The sequence below is a fragment of the Myxocyprinus asiaticus genome, chromosome 37 (assembly GCF_019703515.2).
Source record: "Myxocyprinus asiaticus isolate MX2 ecotype Aquarium Trade chromosome 37, UBuf_Myxa_2, whole genome shotgun sequence".
Classification (NCBI taxonomy): domain Eukaryota; kingdom Metazoa; phylum Chordata; class Actinopteri; order Cypriniformes; family Catostomidae; genus Myxocyprinus; species Myxocyprinus asiaticus.
This window is the reverse complement of record NC_059380.1, coordinates 12,581,914-12,596,287: the sequence shown is the minus strand read 5'-3', so window position 1 is coordinate 12,596,287 and position 14,374 is coordinate 12,581,914. Positions and strand designations below refer to the sequence as shown.

Genomic DNA, 14,374 nt, shown 5'->3' with positions numbered 1-14,374 from the left:
CAAATTGCTGTACAAATATAATAACATACAGCATTATTTTTTTCACAAAATTATCCTCAGAGGTCTATACTGTCATTTCTGAACAGTACTTTCTAAAAAAGGAAAGTTCATCATAGCAAACTTTGTTGTTGGCTTGATAAAGTTTTTTTAAAAGTTTAAAAAGCTTTGAAGTTTAAAGGTTATTTAGGCCTTATTTAGTCTGAATACATAATATAGAGTTTTATATACACAGACAGACATTGGAGAAAAAAAAAATAAAAAACCTAAACCAAGTTTGTACAATAAAAGTATGTTGGCTTTTTCAAGCCAACAGAATTAAAGTGTGGTTGGTACATTTAAGGTTGTCATAAAGCTCTTTCTTGAAACTCAGTGTTCCCAAAACTCAATGTTCCCAAGATTCGCTGCATTCTTGTACACAGAGGTATCCGTAATCATCTCATTATACAGAGGGGCCAACAACAGATTTACCTTCTCATATTCCCATGGCTCACAAACTGTGCAATGCTTTTCTTGTTACAGGAGGGAAGCCATTTTTTACAAGGAACCCAGCTGAACTGAAGGGGACATTCATTAACACCAAGCTGAAGAAGAGCAGACGTGGGTTCGGCTTCACTGTAGTAGGAGGAGATGAACCAGATGAGTTCCTGCAGATTAAGAGTCTGGTGCTCGATGGACCAGCTGCCCTGGATGGCAAAATGGAAACTGGTAAGTAAACTATTTTGTAAAAATACATTATATAAATAACATTAAAGAACTATAGTTTACCCCCCAAATTCTGTCATTATTTACTCACCCGGCCTCTTGTTGTTCCAAACCTACATGCTGGTTTTTTGGTAGAAATTTTTGATCAACAGTTTATAGTGATTGGAAGCTGTCAAGCTCCAAAAAAAAAAAAAAAAGCTTAAAAGTAGCCCATACTCATGTGCTGCTGACTTCAGAAGCCAAACGATAACTTTGTGTGAGGAACAGACCAAAATTAAAGTTGTTATTACCTGATAATCTTCACCTCCACCGAAGTTCGCGTTTAGCCCAGACTTGCGTCCAGATTACAAAATGCCGTGTCGACATAACTGACACCAAAACAGGTTTTTTCGTCTGTAGTAACTGCGTGCTATGCACCCTATTTTAAATCGATACGTGAATGCAACCAAGGGTGAGTGACGAGTTTTCATTTTTGGGTGAACATTTCATTAATGTTTCACTGGAATGATGTAAGAATTTTACTTTAAGTGTTTGTGACAAATGAAAAGATTCAAGTGAATATTTAGCATTATTCATTTAGGATGTGCAGGGTACAGCAGTGCTTAAGGCACCCCTTAAGGAAATGTTGCTTTTTTCTGGTCACAAAATGTATCAAGGTAAAAAAAAAAAAAAAAGTAATTATTTTTAATGCATATTGAGCTACATAATTTGTATGAAAGGAAATAATAACGGAAGGTTGTTTCGATTAAAATTCAGTTTATAAAAAAAGGTGGTGAGGGAGCCTTTTACCCCAAGTGTGGGGTAAAAGGCTCCCTCACTTGGGATAAAAGGCCCCTAAGGGGTTTAAAGTTATATCTTGTAGATATAGGAGCAATAGTTATAGTGCTAAATTTGTCAACTAATGCAAATAATTTTGAGACAGCAAGATGCTTTTTTCAGTAATACATTTAGGTGATGCTTACTCAAAATAACTACTTCAGAGAAAGTCAGCCATTTCCTGTTAATTTCATCTCAGTTATTCCATAAACAAACTAACCTCTATTATGATTGGATGTGTCCATGTGAGCCCACTTTGAACATTTTTCATTACAAATATATTTGCCCCACTTTAAAAAAGCCGATGTGTTTTATATGGGCCTTTAGCTCCAGCAACAGCGGGGCTTTTTACCCCAAATACTATCCTTTCACTCATTGGACAGTTATTAAACAATGTTTGATTTAATGACCTTAAACAAAACTGAAAATGATAAATAAGTATTTTGTCTCAAAAGAAATTTCAGGGATTTTCATTAGCTACATAAATTTGCAACATTTTAAAAAATATTAATAATTGGATCAAATTGCCTTAAAATCAACCTTTAGACACCACATGCAATGATCTCATGGATCAGGAAAATTTTACAGTGCATAGTGACAAACAGGTGTTTAGGAATGTTCTGTGGTAGTTTTTGTTGCTATTTAGTGTTTTGGGAGAAAATTAAATAAATGGAGCCTTTTACCCCGTGGAGCCTTTAGCCCCATTGTACCCTATAAATATTTTAAGCAAGCTGATGTTTATGGAAGCCCATGAGTGCCATTAAAAAAAATAATTAAAAAAATGAAGGAATAAATTATCAATCTATTAATTTGAAAATAAAAATATGAATAAATAAACCAGTTTATAAATGGACAAATAAATAAACACATTTAAATGTGAATAAATAAACCAATTTATAAATGGACAAACAAATAGATACATTTAAATGCATTTAATTCATGTTTTAAAATGTACTAATATTTAGCAAGAAAACATCACATTAATAAGTCATTTTTAAATGCATTTGGCAATTGCTTTTCTTTATTCATTTACCAGTTACTTCATCCATTTGCCAATTGCTTTTCTTTATTGTTTGACTTTTCCTTTTTTTTATTTTTTATTTGTCATTCCATACCTGCTGAAGCCCAGGAGTGCCAATGAAAAAAATAATGAAGGAATAAATTATCAATCTATTAATTTGAAAATAAAAACTTTTAAAAAAGGTATTTTGCAATTGCTTTTCTTAATTAGTTTGCGAGTTGCTTTTCCTCATCCATTTGCCAGTGGCTTTTCTTTTTCCTTTTTCTTTTACTTTTCTTTCTCCAATTGAGAATTGAATAAAAAAAAATGCCATTGACTCATGGGAGCAACCAATAAACTTTTGACTCAGTTATAAGACACACCCTCTCTCCCACGTGCCACTCGGAAGAGGATGTAAGATGGCCTGTCATTGGACAATGGTACGAGCAGTTTACGTGATATTATTGGATTTGCGAATCCCGCACATAAGAAATGGGTGCGAAGCATAGAAGAGGTTAATGGTGGCTCGTTCACTGTTGCTGTAAAATGTGCGGTCCTACATGAGCATGCACAGTGATACATGTCCAGGATGGGAGCTGGTAATCGTGATGCTGTGAACAGAACCAGCCTCCCAACCTGCACCCCGAACTGAAAGCATGCGATGGTGGTGAGCAAGGGTAGCAGTTCGAGTCGCTGGAGAAAGCCGATGGACTTTCCAGAACTTATACTGAAGAAAATGCACATCCCCTTTCAGTTATATCACATTCATTAAAAAACACTCTATGATCATCTTTAAATATTTTATTTTTATTAAAATAATTGGCTGTGTATGTTCGAGAAAAAGGCGGACTCTCAGAATGACGGTCAGCTGAGGATACAGAGAAGGCAAGCGAGAACACTTTTGTGGAACAAATGGTAGTGTTTAAACTAATGTTGTGTATTACTTACGTGTATTACGAAAGTGTCTCTTTCAAATGAAAATTAAAAATATATATATATATTCCACACCAACCTGCTGTGTATATCTGTTTATAATGTAGCAAATAAATTTTGTGCTTAAACTTTTGTTGTGCTCATCTTCATAAAGATGTTTATTCACTGACAGTAGCTTTACACACAGTAAATACACAATGTACACATTCTTTTATCACATTCCTCTTTTACAATTGTAGTCTGGGTCTTATGGATTTAACATTTTGAATTTGAATTTTGAATGCATTTAAATTTCAGAATTTATACTGAATCAATTATGTTATATGCTAAATTTAATTGACACAGATAATGGCAATTAACATGTGAAAGATGTTTGAGGTAAAATGCCGATTTAGGCCTTACATTTTCTGTGAGAAAAAAAGCAATAACCAACAATTTCTAGAATTGTGTGAAATGAAACCATATCACTCAGCATGACTTTTACTGGAAGAAAAAAAAGACCTTCTGGTTGTGTAAACAAAAGGTAACACTTTATTAAGCTTTATAAACAGAAACAGTTTAGCAAAGTTTCATCGTGTCCCAATGCTTCTGGTCGATGATCATACAGTGCAGTGCACAGAAGGTACGGTATATGGGCTTTGTTCACAAATATGGCAGAGAGCGCGGTCATACAGTAATGAAACGGGTGAATAGCTGTATGGTCAGGCAGTGCAGAAAAGTAATTGCTTTACTACAGGATATGGCGGTATTCTTTATCGGCTCTGTACCTCAAGTGGTGAAGTAGGGGAGAGGCAAATGACAGTTGCTGCATGTATTTCAGTTCGGGGTGCGGGTTGGGATGCTGGTTCTGTTCACAGTGTCACGATTACCAGCTCCCATCCTGGACACGTCTCACTGTGCACACTCTGGTAGGGCCGCAATCAGCATTTCACAGCAACAGTGAACGAGCCACCATTAATTTATAACTGAGTCGAAAGTTCATTGGTTGCTCCCGTGAGTCAACAGTCTAATGGTATTTTTTTAACTTGATTCTCAATTGGAGAAATAAAAGGAAAGGAAAAAGAAAAGCAAAACAAAAAAGAAAGGCCATCGGCAAATGGATGAGGAAAAGCAATTGCCAAATACCTTTTTAAAATGCAATTTAAAAGGTGCTTTTAAAGTGCATTAAAAAGTGCATTTAGAATACTACATTTAATGACATTTTAAACATGAAATAAATATGATTTATTAATGCACAAATTTATAGTTAAATATAATGACATTTTTAAACATTAATTAAATAAACACATTTAAATGTGTCTTTATTTGTCCATTTATAAATTAACTTATTCAAGTTTTTATTTTCAAATTAATAGATTGATAATTTATTCCTTCATTCTTTTTGAATTGGCACTCCTGGGCTTCAGCTAGTATGGATTGACAAATGGAAAAGAAAAGGAAATGTCAAACAATGAAGAAAAGCAACTGGCAAATGGATGAAGAAAAGCAACTGGCAAATGGATGAAGAAAAGCAATTGCCAAATGCTTTTTAAAACGCAATTTAAAAGGTGCATTTAAAAATGACTTATTAATGTGCTGTTTTTTTGCTAAATATAAGTACATTTAAATGTGTCTATTTATTTGTCCATTTATAAATTGGTTTATACACATTTATATCTTCAAACTAATAAATTGATAAATTATTCCTTCATTCTTTTTTAAATGGCACTCCTGGGCTTCCATAGCTCATTCTTTAAAAAAAAGAACAAAAAAAAAAGAAGAAAAAAACAAATATATATATATATATATATATACATATATATATATATATATATATATATATATATATATATATATATATATATATATATATATATATATATATATATATATATATATAGGTGTGGTAGCAAAATGCATTTTAGTGCTGTAAGCGTTGTTCCTGGTAATAGTCAACCAATTTAATCTTTTTTCCAGGTGATGTTATTGTGAGTGTAAACGACACCTGCGTGCTGGGTTACACACACGCCCAGGTTGTGAAGATCTTTCAGTCCATTCCAATTGGCTCCATGGTCGACCTTGAACTCTGTCGGGGCTATCCTTTGCCCTTTGACCCTGATGACCCCAACACCAGCCTGGTGACCTCTGTGGCCATTTTAGACAAGGAGCCCATCATCGTCAATGGTAAAGAGAGCTATGACTCGCCATCCAGTCATGGGAGCGAAACGGGAGTCGGCAGCGGTAGTTTAAACGGCTCTAGCGACCTACCATGCCCCCACAGCCCTTCAGAGGAGGTGGCTTCCAATGGCTCTCACGGTTATCCCAGTGATGTGGTCACATTGGCATCTTCGATCATAACCCAGCCTGAGCTCATTACCGTCCACATGGAGAAGGGTGACAAAGGATTTGGCTTCACAATAGCGGACAGCCCTTCTGGAGGAGGCCAGCGAGTGAAGCAGATAGTGGATTACCCACGATGCAGAGGGCTAAGGGAGGGCGACATCATCATGGAGGTCAACAAGAGGAACGTGCAGAACCTGACACACAATCAGGTGGTTGACCAGCTCAGCAAGTGCCCCAAAGGTAGCGAGGTGACCATGCTGGTGCAAAGAGGTAAGCCTACAAGGAAATTGTGCTTTTTTATTATGTTATAAAATGTATTTGTTGTAGCGAAAAACAGAGAATGTCGGAAAAGAGAACTTTCTGGAAGGGATGTAGAGAGAACAAGGCGCATTACCAAAAGAAAGAGTGTAAATAGTCTCAGCCTCAAATGGCACAGATTGTTTATGGATTGTCTGATGGATATTGCACACAGAAATGCTCAGAGCTGGCGGAAATCGGCAATTCCAACCTGGTGGTCTAAGTGGGTGGTTCTTCGCCAGAATACTGTAAGCAAAGTCTACCAGACTTTATGCCAATGGCTAAATGTCTTTCTACATGAGACTAGTGTTCTAAAAAATATAGAAGTTTGCACAAGCAAGGCAAAAGTGAGAGAGACACAAATTCTGTCAGTGAGTGGAGAGTTTTTGAGTCATGCACAAGGGGCGGAGAGAGTGACAGGGAGAGGTGCAGATGGAGACTGTCTTGGGTGGGAGGTCAGTACCGTTCATGAATATGGAGTCTGTGACTCCTGCTTTTCCCTTGAGGGCCACCAGTATCAGCTGTCTGTAAGCCCTACATGACACTTCCATACTCTCTCTGTCTTGAATTTTGGGGAAGGAAGTTGGAAAAGGTGGAAATGTCAAGGATGCCTGCGACTGGTGAAAAGCCGCTGCCTTTTCAGACAGTGACACAGGAAAGATGACTAAAAGACTAATAGATAGACACATGCACAGAGGGCAAAAGAGAGTTAAAGAAACAGAGAGGGACAGATGAAGAGAAAGACTTGTGTGAGTAAAAACATTTAATACCAGCATTTATGAGTCAAAGCAATCAAGGTCCTTGTACATTACAACTCATAGCCTGAGAGAGAATTACTCCAAAAGATTTGCACACACAAATCCCAAGGCCTTTCGGAACCAGCTTCAAATTCCTGTTTTGCCTGTTTTAAGAGCAATCCGTTAGAGCCTGGCACTCGGATTATTAATTTGATGAATTGAAAGCGCTCTTATCTGTCCAGTGTAAGTGCTTTTAACAGGGCCAGGAAATTGCTGCATGCCAATTGCAAGGCCAGAACTTGTTGTATTAAAATATCCCCATTTGTCATTCAGGACAGTTACCAGCGTGTAAACAAAAGTATGCAGCACTTGTATCTTTTATGGCTCATCAATAGAGCTGGCGCCTAGAGTCACGCTATTTCGGTAAAGGAAAAGCTATGTTGTCCTCCAAGGTTTGATTGCCTACTGAACTGAGGTAACATAACTTTTTGCTGAAGCTGTTTGTTGTATAATTTATGCACAGCACCCAGACAGACATTGCTTCTTGTAGGCATAACATAATGTAACTTTCTGAACTCAAAACTTCTTTCAGTGTTAAAAAACACCATCTCTAGAAAATAAGCTGCAAACACGGCTCGTTCCGAACTTTGCAGTTTTCTTTCGTCAGACATATGACTGCCCACGTTTACACACCAACGACACTTATTCTGTGCCCAAAATGTGACCCGTCCAGACAATGTCAAGTAATAAGTAGAAAATAGGGGTAGATCCTATTATTCCTGACACCAGAAGAACTAATGATAAGTGTAAATAGTGAAAAAGTTCACCAAACCTTGTGCTGGTCCTTGTGTGTAGCACCTAGATCTCTGCATATCCTTTCAAAGAATCTCAGTGTTAGAAACAAAGTTTTTTTTTTTTTTCACTAGGTTGCTGATCATTTCAGTCTGTCTTTAGACAGTTTGTGGGGCACATTTCATCGCAAATTGTTTTGTACACGTGTCACAATGTAATGCATGAGGCTGTTGTTGAAAGAATGGGCTGTACTGGACCCAACAGCAAACCGCAGCCCATGAGTAAGCACTGTTACTCATTTCATATGCAAAGAGTATGTTAACATAAAACTCTTAAAGATGCAGAATTTCACGTTCACATTCACTGTTTATTTCTATTTGTCAGAGACAGAGAGAGGATTGGAAATGGACATACAAAAGTAAATTATGGTTGTTTTTGCAAAAAACAAAAAAACAATTAAATAAACAATTAATGAAATAGCCCCTAATTGTCACTGAGCAAGTTTACATGCACAATATTTCAACGACTATACTTAAAAGCCGACAGCGTGTGTTGTTACGTCAATGCCTTAAACTGCTTTCATTTATTGGAATAAGTGCTTTAAGCAAAAAAACAAATGGCCGACACCAGTAGATTGTTTGCCCATTACCACTATTCTGTGTTGCATGTCAACACCTTTGTGTTGACATGCATTCTTACCAGCTTATCCAATATGCACAAGTGTTGTGTGCATGTATGTTTTATTGTAACAAGCAGAGAGTAACTCAGTGATTTCAGATCTCTTGTTAATGCAGTTTTCTTGTGTTTTTTTGAATAAGTTGATTTTTGGCAGTTATCAGCGTATTGGTGTGCATGTATATGCGCTCGTTGGCGTTAACGCAGATCATTGGTAAATGATGATACACACCAGACACATTCCCTAATTTATGTAAAATGTGTCAGGATGTTGTAAGTATTCTCTGTGCTCTCACCTTTAATTGTGGCCTTGACATCAGGCAGCAACCCCCCCCCAACCCAGACACACACATCCTCACACATACATACAAATACCATTCCTTTTCATCAACACCCACCCATCACTGGTCTACCAATTAGGGGATAGATAGAGGAAGGATATAACTGGCAAAAACACATTAACATTATAAACACAGATTTATATCTCCTCATTTAATCACACATGTGTACACATACACAAATACTCGCATGTGATGTCGTCCAAGAAAGAAATCACAGCTATTAAAACTTATGAAACAGATTTCTCATTGTAGGGAATGCACAACTAGCTCTGTTGGTTCCCCGTCTAATTGACTCGTGTGTGTGTATGTAGGTCTAGATCATATACATGGATATCGCATGTGCTTGCATAGCCTGTGTCCCTTTTTTATCAGGTGCATGGTTAAAAAACTTCTGTATACCACATGAATAGTTGAACATTTTACTCAGTACCTAAAAATCACAGGTGAAAACACTCCATTTGTCTTTTGAAATTGTTAGCCCGGTGTCATTGTAAACCCTGGATTAACACAATCCATCTTGTTCCATATTTACCCAGGGTTAGTAATTAATCCCTTGGTAGTCATGTTTTGAGATTCCATTCTGTATATTTGTAAAACCTTGGTTAATGTTTTTTTTTTTTTAGGTTAATGACATTGATTGGCTAAATACATTATGCATCGTGCACACAGTCTGCTCTAATTGTCCATCTGTGGAGATGTCAGCACGTCAATCAGCTGTGGTTGTTCTAAAAGAATGGTTCACCTAACAATGAAAATTCTGTCTCTTTTCAATACACTGGTAGTGTATAGGGCCTCACTTCAAAGTTCAAAAAAAGACCCAGAAGGATCATAAAAGTAGTCCATGTGATTCACGGGCATATAATAGTTTTGTTTTTGTTTTGTTTTTTGTGGGAAAAACAACCTTTACCCAGTCATAAGATTTTCATTTAAAAAGACGTAGTGACTCGCCTCAATCCCGGTGGCGGAGGATGATTTTCAGCTGCCTCTGAGACAGTAAATCCACTCAATCCACTCATCACGTGGCATGTTGAGCGCATTACCGCGGAGACCTAGTGCGTGTGGAGGCGTGTCACGCTATTCTCTGCGGCATCAACACACAACTCACCACGTGCCCCACCGAGAGCGAGAACCACATTATAGCAACCACGAGGAGGTTAACCCAACGTGACTCTGCCCACCCTAGCAACCGGGCCAATTGGTTGCTTAGGAAGCCTGACTGGAGTCACTCAGCACGCACTGGATTCGAACTTGCGACTCCAGGTGTGGTAGTCAGCGTCTTTAGAAATACTTTTTAATCCAAAAAGACATTTAGGATTGTTTCTCACCAACGCCAACACATCAAAATCGTATTTCTTCAGAAGACTTGGAATATGATGCATTTGTTGCATGGAATACTTTTTTGAAATTTTTGGGTCCTTTGTTCTGCAGAAGAAAGTCACACGAATTGGAAAAAACATGAGGGCGAGTAAATTATGACAGAATTTTCATTTTTGGGTGAACTTTATTTTTGGTCTTTTGATCACGCCTGTTATTTAATAAAATTAAGTCAAATTGACTGTCGATCAGCGACACCTATTTCAAAGGTGTGAATGTGCTAATGGGGAATATTTGCATCGCTTTTGGTATGAAGGGGCTGTTTGTCTGCTATTTGTCCTGCTTTTTTGTGTTGCGTTGGGTGTGAAAGGGCCTTAACCCTGCTCTGGAGGATTAAAAGAGGTGCTTAACCCCTTTCAAATTTTTTTTTAAAATTCACTATAACTCAGTGTTAAAGTGATGTTAACCCAGTGTTAAGCATAGAGTGATAAGAACCAAGGATTGATTGTAATCTTTTTTTTTTTCCCTCCCCTTTTTCTCACCAATTTGGAATGCCCAATTCCCAATGCGCTCTAGGTCCTCGTGGTGGCGTAGTGATTCGCCTCAGTCCGGGTGGCGGAGTATGAATCTCAGTTGCCTCCACGTCTGAGACCATCAATCCGCGCATCTTATCACGTGGCTTGTTGAGCATGTTACCGCGGAGACATAGCGCGTGTGGAGGCTTCACGCTATTCGCCGTGGCATCCACGCACAACTCACCACGCGCCCCACCGAGAGCGAACCACATTATAGTGACCACGAGGAGGTTACCCCATGTGACTCTATCCTCCCTAGCAACCGGGCCAATTTGGTTGCTTAGGAGACCTGGCTGGAGTCACTCAGCACGCCCTGGATTCGAACTCACAACTCCAGGGGTGGTAGTCAGCTTCTTTACTCACTGAGCTACCCAGGCCTGGATTGATTGTAATCTTATCTGTATGATGCCTGACACAGATCGACTTTCTTCCTATGATGGGACCACTGTCATCGGCCTTCCACTCCCAAGAGGCTGTTTCAAAGCTGTTCAGGTCTAAATGTCATACTTGCAAATGCTCAGTATAAAGGAGATTCATGCATCTGTTATGCCCGAGTGAATCTGTTCAACACAATGTCTCTGAAATTCATGATGGCTCCAATTCAGTGGCCCAAGAGTCCATTTTGTCTCTCTGAAGAGTGTATGTGTGTGTGTGTTTATGTATTTACATCATTGTGGGGTCAGTAGCACTGAAAAGATTGTTTCTTGAAACTTATATTCACTTGAGGGAGGCAAAGCTTGCATCATCTAGAAGACAGTTCCTGGGGAAGAGGAATGCTCCAGCTATGGAGAACGTGATGAAATGAAAAGGTGTATAGTACTATCTGATCTCCTCTCTTTATGAGTCATCAATCAGCATTGACAGCACACGTCTCGATATCCCTAGCAGATATGAAACAAGTTTCAGTACAGGCATTGGTTTGTCATTGATTAGCTGTTACTCCAAGCAACCAAATGAGTGTGTTAAGGCTGGTTCACTCAAAGAGGGAAATGACAAAGCTAAGCAAATTGCAAAATGTGAAACGATTTACACCATGAGCGAAACAAATCTTTGACGGTACAAAATACCTTAAATCGTTTGAACACATTTTCAGCCCTGGTACGAATAGGTTCATTTGAATCTATTATTTCAATATAAAGTTATGGCAAATATTTGCAAATAATTTGGCTGGTTTGCACCTCAAACGTTGCTTAATTGACCAGCAAAAAGGACCATGCTGATCAACCAGCACCAAAAATGCACAAACTAGCATAAGCGAGTCTTGTGTCCAGATGTCCTCACAGCAATTTCCTCTTCATCACCTAGTTCACTGTAAAATTCACAGCTGACTTTTACTGTCCCATCACCAACAGTAGGTGGAGGCTCTTCATCACCTGTCTGCTTCTGTGTTAAAGTTCCTGTCTGTTCAGTATGTCAGGTGTACTTATTTTGCACTCACTTATAGATGCCTTGTATACAGCATCACTGTCGAGACACCGTGGCTCGTTTTTTTTTTTCTGGCTAGACAGATAAAGCGAGGGAAAGATGAACAACAACGATTAGCAGTGAGGACAAAAGGAACTGATTTAATGTTTTTAAAACAGCAATAATGAATGACAAACACTCGGGAAAGCAGTAGACCAATGGTTGTCTGGCTCAGGATCAAATTGATCGAAAAAATATGTGGTTAAATAATTAGGAGAGTGGTTGTAGGAATGATAGAGCGAACGTCTTTTCTCTTTTTTCCATCTTTTGCTCACCCTTTGGCTTCCTGATGGGGTGAAGCACAGAGCCCACCAATCACATGACATCACACCTTGTTTCCATGACGATGCTCTGCTGCTCTTTGCGGTAGGGTTTGCTGTTATAATGATAAAACGGAGGCGTCTGTCTTGCATACAACATGCAAGCACACGTACATGGTCTAGAACAAATGCCAGCAGGCAGTGAGGACAGACAGACAGAGATAGACAAGGGTTTTTTAGGTTCATTCTGAATCGTATTCTTTCATTATGTGTCCTTGAATGATTTTTAACTGGTATGTTTGTGTGGATCTAGTGAATCTAGAAAACAAATCTAAGGAAAGTATTAGATTGTGTGTGTGTGTGTGTGTGTGTGTGTGTGTGTGTGTGTGTGTGTGTGTGTGTGTGCCTTTGTGTCCACAGGGTCATGCTAACACCACCTCATGCCCCGTCACCTCTAATGGCAGGCCATGTCAGTTAAATTGAATTCTCAAGTACACAATAACAAACATACACACGTAGTCTTGCATTGCTACGCAGTGTTTGCTGCTTCCTGCACCAAATTCGTTCATTTAAATTGAACTGTAACATCATCAAACACAGATAGCACTTGATTTGGGCAGATTAGGAGTTAAGTGTAAACAAAAATTGCTATTCTTTCATATATCTAAATGTGTAGGGTATATCTGTGAATTTATATAAAAATATATTATAATATATTTAAAATCAAATATAACTCAAATTCCCTAAATTAAGTGGTTAATGACTGTTGCCATGTTTAATAGGAAATTAAATGTGATTTGGTTTATTTATAATATGCTTGTGTCTTCTAAAATAGTTAGTTCACTCAAGAATGAAAATCCTAATGTTTCTTTAAACCCGTAAGACCCGATTTTTCTTTCAGTCTTTCTTTCTTTCTTTCCGTGGAACACAAAAGGAGACATTTTTAAAAGTCTTCACAGGGCTTATTTGCCATATAATGAGTGAAGAGTAAATAATGATTTACATTTCATTATTTTCATCACACAAAGTGACCGTATGGCTCCAGAAGTCTTGGAATATAGTGCATGTGATATATAAATTAATTTGTACTGTGGTTTTATGGTGGTTTTGTGTCCTTTTTCAAGCTTTACAGATGGGAGTCACTATTTACATCATATGACAAATAAACTCTGTGAAGACTTCTGTGAAATTTACTTTTTGTTTCACAAAAGAAAGGAATTCATACGGGTTTGGAGCAAAATGAGGGTTAGTAATTAATGACAGAAGTTTTTGATGACCTTTCAATTAAATGCTTATTTAACCCTTGGTTATGATAATAGCATTGTAACATCTTGTGGGCATCATATCCGCAAACAATTGCATAAAAACGACATCTTACCTGAGATGAATTAAGCTGAATAATAACGCCAGACCCTCAACACCTTTTCCTCTGCTTTTATTTTAGCCAAACTCTGTGTAGGTAGCACAATGTCTTGTGGGTAAATCTCTCTTTCCACTTCCTATGAAGTAACGTATATCGATGTCCACTTGTTTCCTATACCAGTTGGAGTGTCCTTTGGATTGTGCATGTGCACTCCCTTTTTTTGAATTTTGAATCTCACTTAAAGGAATAGTTCACCCAAAAATGAAAATTCTCTCATTTACTCACCTTAATGCCTTCCTAGATGTGTATGACTTTCTTCTGCTGAACACAAACGAAGATTTTAGAAGAATATTTCAGCTCTATGTGTGAGGAACCATGTCATTTTCATGAGATCAGTCTGACACTATTGGCTGTTTGGAACATACTCCATGACTGTGGTTCTGTGCCCTCATACACACCACACCACAGGCTTTGTCTGTAGCCACTTGTGGGAGACTTTCATTCCTATGTGTGTCAAGCTCTGTATCACTGACAGATGGTCCTGACTGTCAGAATCTGTTCCTTTCTGCCCGGATGAGGAAGGGGGGTCCAATACAAAGCCCCTGCCCTCCTAATGCACACACGCATGTGCATAGCATCATAATCTTGCTAAACCTTTTTATTAGTCTCCTCTGTGCCTGACAAGATTCCTGCTGAGTCTGACCTGGGACTTGTGCCTGTCTGATTGCCAATCGAATGTTCAGCTCCATTAGCACCGTTATGGAGGGAGCACACGCATCATTT

At 38.2% G+C, this 14,374-nt stretch overlaps 1 protein-coding gene across 6 annotated transcripts in view; it reads left to right on the top strand.

Moving 5' to 3' along the window:
• LOC127427698 (membrane-associated guanylate kinase, WW and PDZ domain-containing protein 1-like) overlaps positions 1 to 14,374 on the top strand; it is a 204,528-nt gene that overhangs the window by 150,888 nt on the left and 39,266 nt on the right. For all 6 annotated transcript variants that reach the window (XM_051675439.1, XM_051675442.1, XM_051675441.1 and 3 more), the window contains 2 exons: positions 520 to 705; positions 5,408 to 6,043. In XM_051675439.1, coding sequence (XP_051531399.1) covers positions 520 to 705; positions 5,408 to 6,043 — 822 coding nt within the window. The remainder of the gene's footprint in view (positions 1 to 519; positions 706 to 5,407; positions 6,044 to 14,374) is intronic.